This window comes from Nannobrachium achirus (assembly GCF_963921795.1).
Source record: "Nannobrachium achirus genome assembly, chromosome: 12".
NCBI classification, from domain to species: domain Eukaryota; kingdom Metazoa; phylum Chordata; class Actinopteri; order Myctophiformes; family Myctophidae; genus Nannobrachium; species Nannobrachium achirus.
This window is the reverse complement of record NC_137832.1, coordinates 66,045,672-66,058,016: the sequence shown is the minus strand read 5'-3', so window position 1 is coordinate 66,058,016 and position 12,345 is coordinate 66,045,672. Positions and strand designations below refer to the sequence as shown.

Here is a 12,345-nt window from a genome sequence, read left to right as displayed (position 1 = left end):
ACCTCACTGTGATGACATCACCAGGACAGGTAGGATATCATTATGACCTCACTGTGATGACCTCACCAGGACAGGTAGGATAGATAACCTTATGACCTCACTGTGATGACCTCACCAGGACAGGTAGGATAACCTTATGACCTCACTGTGATGACATCACCTGGACAGGTAGGATAACCTTATGACCTCACTGTGATGACATCACCTGGACAGGTAGGATATTATGACCTCACTGTGATGACCTCACCTGGACAGGTAGGATAACCTTATGACCTCACTGTGATGACCTCACTGTGATGACCTCACTGTGATGACCTCACTGTGATGACCTCACCTGGACAGGTAGGATATCCTAGGATAACCTTACCTCAAAGCTAGGACAGGTAGGATAACCTTACCTCAAAGCTAGGACAGTAGGATAACCTTACCTCAAAGCTAGGACAGGTAGATAACCTTACCTCAAAGCTAGGATAGGTAGGATAACCTTACCTTAAAGCTAGGACAGGTAGATAACCTTACCTCAAAGCTAGGACAGGTAGATAACCTTACCTCAAAGCTAGGACAGGTAGATAACCTTACCTCAAAGATAGGACAGGTAGGATAACCTTACCTCAAAGCAGGGACGTGCTGGGCCCCTGATTCAACCCGGGAAAAAGAGTTGGAGAGGCCCTCATTGCGCGCTATAGAGAGAGATCTCTCTCTATAGCGCTGCTGCTACTCAAAGATTTGTGACAAAGTGACAAGCCAGTGGGCCAATTACATGAGTTATATTTCGTTGTTGTCGGATGGAAACCTTGTATGTCCAAAACCGTTTTGTATTTATCATTTTTAAAATGATTTAAACTAGTGAAAACTAGTGATCTACAAGCACACAACGCCTCGCACCGCGAGGCGTTGTGTGCTTGTAGATCTGCTGTTTTCACTACTTTTGTGCGACGGCCTTGTACGATGAAGCAGGGTTTTGCTTTGCGAAAAAATTTACAAATTTGAAACTTGGAGATACAAGGTTTCTGCCCGACATTTTTTTCCTAATGGCCGGCCTGGACCGGCCGGGAATGCAGCAAAGGTCGTCAGGATCGGGACTCGAACCTGCGACGCTGCAAGGCTGGTCTGGATTACCATCCTAGGTGCCTGGACCACTATACCCTGTGGCCCACTATACCCTGTGGACCAGGCCTCGACTAGTGATTTTTACTACTTGACGTATTTGACCCACTGGTCGACTAGTCGGCGACAACCTGTTACAGATGTGCCATTTCAAACCTTCACACGACCAAACTGCTTCACAGAAAATAAGAGGATCTACTATAGATCTAGTGAGCTTGTAGATCTGCTGTTTTCTGCTGAGGCGTTGTGTGCTTGTAGATCACTAGTTTAAATCATTTTTAAAATGCAAAATGAAAGAAACAACTTGGACTACTCATGCATTGAAGGAAGCATGAGGTCAGTCCGTTGTCTCCCCAGGCGCGGCAGAGGGAGAGCAGAGCCCAGGATTACATAGACAATTGGCACTGGGTGAAAATGGGTTGCAAAATCGTGGGATAAAAATTATAATAAAAAAATAAATAAATAAAAATGCGAAATGCTAAACTAACGGTTTTGGACATACAAGGTTTCCACCCGACAACGACGATATATAATAACACCATGGCAACAAAAAAGGCTGGTCCGGAATTGTCCTTTAAGTGAAAAAGTCAAAACAAATCCCTTCCCCCTGCAGTGATCGTCCTGTGCATAACGTGTTCATTGTTACATAGTGTAGCTATGAGTGTGCATAACGTGTTCATTGTTACATAGTGTAGCTATGAGTGTGCATAACGTGTTCATTGTTACATCGTATAGCTATGAGTCACACCATGGTGTCAACCTCACAGATAAAACACTGGAATCAGGCTGTGAATCCCAGCTTATTCCATGCAATTACATTACATTACAATTACATTACAATTACATTATGCACCGTGAAAAATCCACTGATGGAATTCTCCACAAAGACGGCAATTTTTATGTCTCGGAGCTGCGTGTGTGTGTGTGTGTGTGTGTGTGTGTGTGTGTGTGTGTGTGGGGGGGGGGGGGGGTCGCCATGTCAAGCAACAACTGGTGATGTTCTCTCTTCCACCCATTTCACTGTGAAAGGATCGCATACACACACACACACACACACACACACACACACACACACACACACACACACACACACACACACACACACACACACACACACAACACACACACACACACACACACACACACACACACAACACACACACAACACACACACACACACACACACACACACACACACACACACACACACACACGTCTACTCAGGCTTTTGTTTGCAACACCAGACAGCTTTTAAGTGGCTTGATTCAATATCTAGATATTTGATATTCATTTTTATCAGACTTGTTCCCCCTTCCTATTGGACAAACCATGTGAATCAATTTTAACCGTGTTAGATTCAGTGGAAATACGAATACATCCCTGCTTCTGTTGTCCTTCTAATGCGTGAGGGGGTTAATGAAATAAATAAAATGAAAAAATAAATAAATAAATAAAAAGTGATTGAAAAAACACGGCCCCTTCACGCATTATAGGACAATATCAGTCACCAGAAGAAGGAACGTGTTGTAAATTAATCTAGCATGGTTCAAAATAACACACTGGAAGTGTTTGGATCTGTCATTTTCAAACACATTTGGAAACTTTAGCACTTTTACTTTATGTACTGTATATTTAAGCACACGTTGATGCCAATACATTTGTACCCTATACTCAAGTCAAATCTTTAATTTCTTTCACTTGTAACAGGGCGATTCTACATTGTGGTATTGCTAGTCCACCCCTGCATACAACAGGCTACATCTAACTTTAACATTATTAAGGGAAGGCTCGCACCGAGCGGTTTGTTGCCATTTGCGCATGGAAAAACGCTCCGTCCCCATTGAAAAGCATTGAATTCGCTGCATAGAAAGAATCATCCTCCGGTAGGACCAAAACCTTTAAAGCACTGATTCTCAACCTTTTGCATTTCTCCACACACCTCCACCTACTTTCACTCACATCCACCCATTTTCCCCACCTCCAACCATTTTCACCCATCCCCACCCACCTCCACACATTTTCACCCACATCCAACCAGTTTCAGCCACCCCCACCTACCTCCGCTCAATTTCACCCACCTCCATCCACTCCATCAACCTCCACCTACTTTCACCCAGCTCTATTCACTTTCCCCCAACCTCCACCCACTTTCACCCAGGCCCACCCACTTTTAACCAACTCCACCCACTTTCCTGTCCCTCGGAAGTGGGTGGAGGTGGGGGGGCCAAAGTGGGTGGATGTGGGAGAAAGTAGGTGGAGTTGGGTGAAAGTGGGTAGAGGTGGTTGGGGGGGGGGGGGGGGGGTAAAAGTGGGTGGAGGTGTGTGAAATTGGGTAGAGGTGGGTGGGTTAAAGTTGGTGGAGGTGGGTGGGTGGAGGTGAGTGAAAGTGGGTGGAGGAGGGAGGAAGTGAGTGGAGGAGGGGGAAAGTGGTTGGAGGTGGGTGGGGGGGTGAACGTGGGTGAGGTAAAGTGGGTGGAGGTGGGTGAAAGTTAAAATAATTTAAATTTCGGAATGGTGGGGTTTCGGAATGGTGGTGTTTCGGAATGGAGGCCCGTCCCCCAAGAACCCTCGTTTCACAGCCTTTAGGCCAGTAGGATGACCTCAATTTGATACCACATTATTATGATGTATTTATTTTATGTATTAATGTGTCTTTCTCTGGATCTATCCTCGGTGTAACTCTGATGGTGTAAATGGAACCAAATGGACCCGTAAGGTTCCATTAGTACACTCTCAGAGTTACAGACCTGTAAGGGACACCTTTTGGACCACTGGTGGTCCGCGGACCTGGTGTTGAGAACCTAAAGAGTGTAATAATATTCCACGGATGTTTTAATGTTTTCAGCTGAAGCTTCCGTAAATCTTTTCATGTCAAGCAGCTCCTCGAGAGACAAATACCTGCAGATCCTGTTTTGATTGCTTTATGACTCAGTGAATCGCTGTCTGATCTTAATGGTGTTTTCAATGAATCTATCATATTTAAAATGGAGTTACAATGGATTTGTATTGGAAGGGGTCTGATAAAAATGAATCAAGCAACCTAACAACGGTCTGAGGTGATGTTCTGTTCACAGAAGCCTGACGATGAAATGACCCCAAACAAAACATCCATTTAAAAACCTATCGCCATATTTTTCCAAGCTGTATCACGGTATTTCTGAATGTTGATGTTTCTAAGTGGTGGTGTTTCTGAATGGAGATGTTTCTAAGTGGGGGTGTTTCTGAATGGAGATGTTTCTAAGTGGGGGTGTTTCTGAATGGAGGTGTTTCTAAGTGGTGGTGTTTCTGAATGGGGATGTTTCTAAGTGGGGGTGTTTCTGAATGGAGATGTTTCTAAGTGGGGGTGTTTCTGAATGGAGATGTTTCTAAGTGGGGGTGTTTCTGAATGGAGATGTTTCTAAGTGGGGGTATTTCTGAATGTTGATGTTTCTAAGTGGTGGTGTTTCTGAATGGAGATGTTTCTAAGTGGGGGTGTTTCTGAATGGAGATGTTTCTAAGTGGTGGTGTTTCTGAATGGAGATGTTTCTAAGTGGGGGTGTTTCTGAATGGAGATGTTTCTAAGTGGGGGTGTTTCTGAATGGAGATGTTTCTAAGTGGGGGTGTTTCTGAATGGAGATGTTTCTAAGTGGGGGTGTTTCTGAATGGAGATGTTTCTAAGTGGGGGTGTTTCTGAATGGAGATGTTTCTAAGTGGGGGTGTTTCTGAATGGAGATGTTTCTAAGTGGGGGTGTTTCTGAATGGAGGTCTGCCCCCCCTTGCTGTGCCCTGTGTCCTGCCAGGTGTTCCTGACCCATGAGGAGCTTTATGGCGAGGAGCTGTGCCAGCTGGGCGGCTGTGAGTTCCCTCACATCAACTACGACCAGCACAACGGCAGGCCTTACCGATACTTCTACGCCTGTGGCTTCGGACACGTCTTCAGCGACTCCCTGCTCAAGATGGACACCCACACCAAGGAGATGAAGGTCCCTATCGCACCCAAGAGCTTCACAAAATCAATAAACTAAAACAATGCATAGCTATTTTCAGGACCCTTGATCAATTCCAAAACTTACTGGAAAAATATTTTTCTAATTTCAAAATATTTCCAGGAATTTCATGACCGTGGGAACCTAAAGGGGCATTTCACTCTAAAACACTCTTGGGTTCAATTTGACCTCTGCTTGATACAACATTTACAGTCGATTTACAGTAGATGTTTGATATTCATTTCATCAGACAGGATTGTAACTTCAAACTCCATTTTACCAAACAAACAGCCGTCACTGGTTCATTTATTCATTTATTCAGTTCTTTAAAAAAAAAAATCATGGCCGCCTCATGCATCAGAAGAACAATATCAGTCACCATAACAAAGCTTTATGTGTTGTTTTCAATGAGTATAAAATGGTTCAAATGGAGTTTGAAGTTACAACGCAGGGTTTCAGTAAGAAGGGGACGTCTGATAAAATGAATAATCGTATAAATAAAAAGCAAATCAAGCTAAAACTGTCTTGGGTGCAGTAACACAAGCCTGAGTGGTGGATAGAACCATCCCAGAATGTGTTATATTGAATGAGTGGTAGTTAAAACCATCCCAGAATGTGTTATATTGGATGAATGGTAGTTAAAACCATCCCAGAATGTGTTATATTGAAACACCTGAGTGGTAAAACCATCCCAGAATGTGTTATATTGAAACACCTGAGTGGTAAAACCATCCCAGAATGTGTTATATTGAATGAGTGGTAGTTAAAACCATCCCAGAATGGTTTATATTGAAACACCTGAGTGGTAGTTAAAACCATCCCAGAATGTGTTATATTGAATGAGTGGTAGTTAAAACCATCCCAGAATGTTTTATATTGAAACACCTGAGTGGTAGTTAAAACCATCCCAGAATGTTTTATATTGAAACACCTGAGTGGTAGTTAAAACCATCCCAGAATGTGTTATATTGAATGAGTGGTAGTTAAAACCATCTCAGAATGTTTTATATTGAAACACCTGAGTGGTAGTTAAAACCATCCCAGAATGTGTTATATTGAATGAGTGGTAGTTAAAACCATCTCAGAATGTTTTATATTGAAACACCTGAGTGGTAGTTAAAACCCTCCCAGAATGTTTTATATTGAAACACCTGAGTGGTAGTTAAAACCATCCCAGAATGTGTTATATTGAATGAGTGGTAGTTAAAACCATCCCAGAATGTGTTATATTGAAACACCTGAGTGGTAGTTAAAACCATCCCAGAATGTGTTATATTGAAACACCTGAGTGGTAGTTAAAACCATCCCAGAATGTGTTATATTGAATGAGTGGTAGTTAAAACCATCTCAGAATGTGTTATATTGAAACACCTGAGTGGTAGTTAAAACCATCCCAGAATGTTTTATATTGAAACACCTGAGTGGTAGTTAAAACCATCCCAGAATGTGTTATATTGAAACACCTGAGTGGTAAAACCATCCCAGAATGTGTTATATTGAAACACCTGAGTGGTAAAACCATCCCAGAATGTGTTATATTGAAACACCTGAGTGGTAGTTAAAACCATCCCAGAATGTGTTATATTGAATGAGTGGTAGTTAAAACCATCTCAGAATGTGTTATATTGAAACACCTGAGTGGTAGTTAAAACCATCCCAGAATGTTTTATATTGAAACACCTGAGTGGTAGTTAAAACCATCCCAGAATGTGTTATATTGAAACACCTGAGTGGTAAAACCATCCCAGAATGTGTTATATTGAAACACCTGAGTGGTAAAACCATCCCAGAATGTGTTATATTGAAACACCCCAAACGTGAGAACTTGTTTCACCAGCCTGATGTCTCCTCTCCAGACTTGGCGCTACCCGGGTCTGTACCCCTCCGAGCCGGTGTTTGTACCCGCGCCCGACGCCACAGAGGAAGACGACGGAGTGCTCATGTCTGTCATCATCACACCCAGACAGGTCTGTGACACGCCGTCCCAAACGCTTAGTAATGATGAAATAAATTACGCAGTGGTGTAAAAAGTACTCTCTTTTTTTACTTACTAAAGTACTGCAGTGTAGATGTACTCCATTACAAGTAAATGTCCAAAATTAAAAATGTACTTGAGTAAAAGTATGAAAGTATTGACAAAATGTACTTAAAGTACCAAAAGTAAAAGTACAAAATGTTTGAAAATAGCCAAGGTATAAAATAGGGCTAAAGTAGGTTAATGTGTGTTTTTATAATATTATAACTTACATCTACAAAGTAACTAGTAACTAAAGTTTCAAATAAATGTAATGGTGTAAAAGTACAATATTTGGATCCGAGATGTAGTGGAGTAGATGTAAAAGTATTGGAAATTGGAAATACTCAAGTAAATTACAAATACTGCAACATTGTACTTAAGTACAGTACTTAAGTAAATGTACGTAGTTACTTTCCACCACTGAAATTAGGAAATGCTATCGCCCAGACATACTGTGCAGTAGTGGTTCTCAAACATGTTGATATCAGTTTGGTAGCCGACCATGGACCCCCATATCTACAAATGGACCCTTCCATTTGGTTCCATTTATACACTCTCAGGCCCCCTTGTACAGGAAAGGAACTTTGGTTCTATATTAGACCTGGTTCCATTCTGGGTTCTTGGAACCGTTGTGCTTTCAACGGAACCGGAACCGTTGTGCTTTCAACGGAACCGGACACAATCTGGCTTTAACAGAATGATGCAACAGGTAGTTCCGAAGCAATCTGATTGGTTGAAATAGTGTTCTACCCGTGGGAATAATGAGCATTACCACACAGGTCTAATCAATGTAAACATCAGCTGTCCCAGCACCTTGGGATAATAAATCTATCTATCTATCTATCTATCTATCTATCTATCTATCTATCTATCTATCTATCTATCACTATGCTAAGCAGCTAGTTCAAGGACATCTACAAATCTATCAATTTCAATTGAATATCTTAATGAAATTAAGTTGACATGTTTTTAAGGGTAACTGTTGTATAATTGTTGTATATAATGTATATAATGTTGTATAATCGTTGTTTTTATCACATCTGCATCTTCCAAACCTGAATTGTGACACGCCCACTTTGGTTCTGAGTTCAGTTCCAAACCAACTTTTAGGGTTCTGTATCAACTCATGTTGAGTGGAAACACTCTGAACGGTACAGTACAAGGTAGTGTGTGGCAGTGAAGCAGAGTCAGGATAAATCAGATAAAGGGTTTTTATGTACAGATAATAAGGAAACACTGGGAATCACTAGGAAACAACACTGGGAATTCAAGTTCTAGGAAAAGAATGAATCAGACTGAACACGGTAGGGTTAGGGTTAGGGTTAGGACTGAACACAGTAGGGTTAGGGTTAGGACTGAACACGGTAGGGTTAGGGTTAGGGTTAGGGTTAGGACTGAACACAGTAGGGTTAGGGTTAGGACTGAACACGGTAGGGTTAGGGTTAGGGTTAGGGTTAGGACTGAACACGGTAGGGTTAGGGGTAGGGGTAGGGGTAGGACTGAACACGGTAACTACTGTACATTCAAGGAACCAACAGAAGAGAGCACTGCAAACACAACATTGCCCACTAGTGTTGGAGTGAATGCATTACATCATAAGTACTGCATTCATGAATAGTCGAGTTATACTAGTAAGACGACCAGTTACCCATATATGGAGATCCATGTACTGTATATGGTACATCCCTTTTATGCCCATACATGGTGATCCCTGACTGAACCAGCCGCACAGATATGGGCCATGTCTTGGCCATCTGGCCAGTATATTGATGATCAGGGATCTTCATATATGGGCATAAAAGGGATTCTGGGGAATACCCATATGGACTTTTACATAGGTGATGTCACCTGTGATGTCACAGTGTCAGGCATGACCTTACCTTCTAAAGAATTCATGCACATTATTGTGCATGAAATCCATTTAAGTCAGTAGTTCTCAACCAGTGGTTGAGAACTAGAGTTGGTAAACAAATGGAACCTAATAGATCTTTAACTAAATAGTTAAATTATCTTTAAAACATCTTCCTTATTTAATTCTAAGTCTACACAATTAGAGAATGTAGAAGAATTGTTATTTTGCCTGTTATCTCTCTCTAACTGATACCACAGGGGTCTTCAACAGGGGGTCCGGGATCCTAGGGGGTCCTCAGAGTTACTACTCTCAGAGTAGAGTTACCAACTTTCGCCGTGGACTGAAGACTCACCTTTTCAGACTCCACCTAAACCCTTAGCACTACAGTAAAATCAATGACCATACATGAAGCTAGTCAGCATTTTTGTTTTTTTTGTTTTTTTTAGGTTTCTTTAGAACTTTGATTATATTGTGTTTTCTCTAGATAGATATCCATTTACATTGTTATATTGCTGTTAATGTACTGACCTATTATCTTGTTTATTATTGTGATGTTGTATCTGCTTATTGTAAATCGCTTTGGATTAAAAGCGTCTGCTAAATGCCTAAACTGTAAACTGTAAACTGTACTACAGGGGGGGCCGCCAAATCCTTGTGTGATAATTATTTTAAATGAACAACTTGAACCCTCACATCCCTATTCTCTTGAGGAGAACTTTAGCGAATATGTTTGGTGTAGAGGTAAAAAAGAGCAGACAAAGTACAGAGTGAAAGGTTTACTAAGTATCGACGATTAAGATTGTAAGTGTCGAAAAAGTCTATGAATCTATCTATGAAATCCATGAGAATCTCTATCACACATTTATACAATATGTAGAGGGGGTCCCTGCTAAGGGGTCCTTGGCCTAAAAACGTTGAAGACCCCTGGTGTACCACATCAACACAGCATGGAATTGTGGACAAAGTCTTATCCAACGATAACAAAATATTCTACGTTTGGGTCTCAAATGCAGACTAAATAATGGACCTTTATGTGAAAAAGGGTTGAAACCCACAGATTTAAATGGATCGTTCACCCCTCTATCAATTGAGTACCTGAGACGAAAAAAACAGTCTAAAGGTGGTTGCACACTGCACTGCATGTTTTCGTTGCGTTTTGGAAATCCGAAAGCCGGAGGCCAGGGAGAGAGAGAGGAAAGAGAGAGAGAGCAAGGGACTCAGAGCAACAGCTGCGAAAATCTGAAAAAATCAACCCTGGTCCAAAAATAAATACGAAACGGGCGGCAGTGTGCAAACGTGATTGACATAACGTGAGGTTGATTTTTTTATTCACGCGCTCCGAAATTCACTCTGATATTCGGCCAGAAAAACGCAGCAGTGTGCAAAGACCTTAAGTCCATAATATATATATTTTATTTTTTATTTTTTTTATTCCCAGACTGTAAACCACAAATCAGAAGTTTTTAATCTGCAATCCCCCCTCATTTTGTTGAATTAGATTTTTTTTACTTAACTCATGTATATTGGGAATTATAAGACTTTATTATAAGATTATAAGATTATGGAAAGTGGAAAACCAGTATCTCCAACCGTTTATGGAACAACAGAGTCCATACAAGCAATATTCAGCAGACAAAGGGAGCAGATAACATTAAAACAGACAATTGAACCAAATGAGGGGGGAGTGCATTTACAATTTAACAGATTAAAAATGACTAGTTTGTGGCTTACAGTCTGGTAAATCAAAACATATCTATATTAGAAATAAATAAAAATGAAATATGGAGTGTTATTCGTCTCAGGTACTCAATTATATTCTTCCCCTGAAGCCTTGAATTCAAGCTCATTCATTCAATTTTCCTGAACCAATAAATAATTCATTCACAACTCTCAGTGTAATCACTGGGGTGCCTACTGTACCACGGTTGTGTTGTTAATACCTGATCGTTTTAAATAATTATTGTATTTTCTCTTGTTCAGATTTACTTCAATTAATTCAATGATGAACAATGATCATGATTGCAAAATGTTCTCTTCTTCTGCACCTCATCTGAAGGTGTTTTTTTTTTTAAACACAAACACAATTGCCAAGAAAATGTATTATTATATTAATAAAATGTATTATTTGGCACCACCTTGGTTGGCAGTAACTTTACCCCTGTGCAAGCCAAAAAATGATTAATTAAATTATTTTCATTTTATATGACTATACAGTATATCGCACATAAGTAACGAAAATAGCCGATCTTCTTCAAAATAGCTCACAGCGTGAGCTTGTACAGCTTTGTCTTTGAAGATTTGAATCATTGTGAAAAGTTTTTAAGTGTAGGTCAGAATGGCTAATCATCAGTATCAGCCAGAGCACAGGAGTTTATCCCCTTTTCACAATGCACTACTAGACCACTTGGTTCTCAACCTTTTTCATGTCAAGGACCCCCAAATTGATCTGTACTTGGCTGCGGACCCCTCTTCTGAAAAGATGTTGTGCCAGAGACCCCAAAAAATATAAATTGTTCAAAAATGTTCAAAAATAGCCGAGCTACAAACTGACGATCTACACTACAGGCTCGAGCCTGTAGATCGACTATTATTATTGAGTAGCTGTATATTAAGTAAACAATACAATTATGTAGTATACATACAGTAGGCCCTCACAACGTAAAACTAACCACACAAAGAACAAAGAACAAAAGGTCAAGAGAATGACATGAGCAAGCCCACCTACCACCCCCCCCCCCACTCCCAGGACCAACAATGTCATGAAAAGTAGATCCAAACTCCTAATTAAATCATGTCTTTATGATTTAATTAAATCATGTCTTTATGATTTAATTAAATCATGTCTTTATGAGCTGATCTGCAATGTTAGACCACATGTTAACATTGTTCTCCTTCGCTCCATGTAATCCTGCCAACCTCAGCTTAAATGTGTTTGTTTTATTGTGTCTGTAGGACAAGAGCTCCTTCCTGCTGGTTCTGGATGCTAAGACCTTCACGGAGCTGGGCCGAGCCGAGGTGCCCGTCAACATCCCCTACGGAACGCACGGCGTGTTCAACGACTCGGCCTAGGAGCTGGGCCGAGCCGAGGTGCCCGTCAACATCCCCTACGGAACGCACGGCGTGTTCAACGACTCGGCCTAGGAGCTGGGCCGAGCCGAGGTGCCCGTCAACATCCCCTACGGAACGCACGGCGTGTTCAACGACGCGGCCTAGGAGGAGCAGTGGGTTCTCAACGCGGGTGCCGTGGCACCCTGGGGTGCCACAGAATACTTTTGATCATAATGTGGAATTTAACAACTTCAGTTTAACTCTCAGAGTCTCTATGCTTAGTGAAACAGACCTCTTTTTCAGTCTGCAACCAAGTCTCTTCACCAAAAATAGAAGATCTACAAGCTCACAGCGCA

At 41.2% G+C, this 12,345-nt stretch overlaps 1 protein-coding gene across 1 annotated transcript in view; it reads left to right on the top strand.

Annotated features, from left to right (window-relative positions):
* The window catches only part of LOC308295803 (carotenoid-cleaving dioxygenase, mitochondrial-like), a gene marked incomplete at both ends in the record, with an annotated part of 62,463 nt that extends 50,453 nt beyond the window's left edge, over window positions 1–12,010 (top strand). Inside the window, 3 exons of the mRNA XM_080738852.1 lie at window positions 4,887–5,069; window positions 6,929–7,039; window positions 11,894–12,010. Coding sequence (XP_080594978.1) covers window positions 4,887–5,069; window positions 6,929–7,039; window positions 11,894–12,010 — 411 coding nt within the window. The remainder of the gene's footprint in view (window positions 1–4,886; window positions 5,070–6,928; window positions 7,040–11,893) is intronic.
* Between the last annotated feature and the right edge of the window lie 335 nt (window positions 12,011–12,345).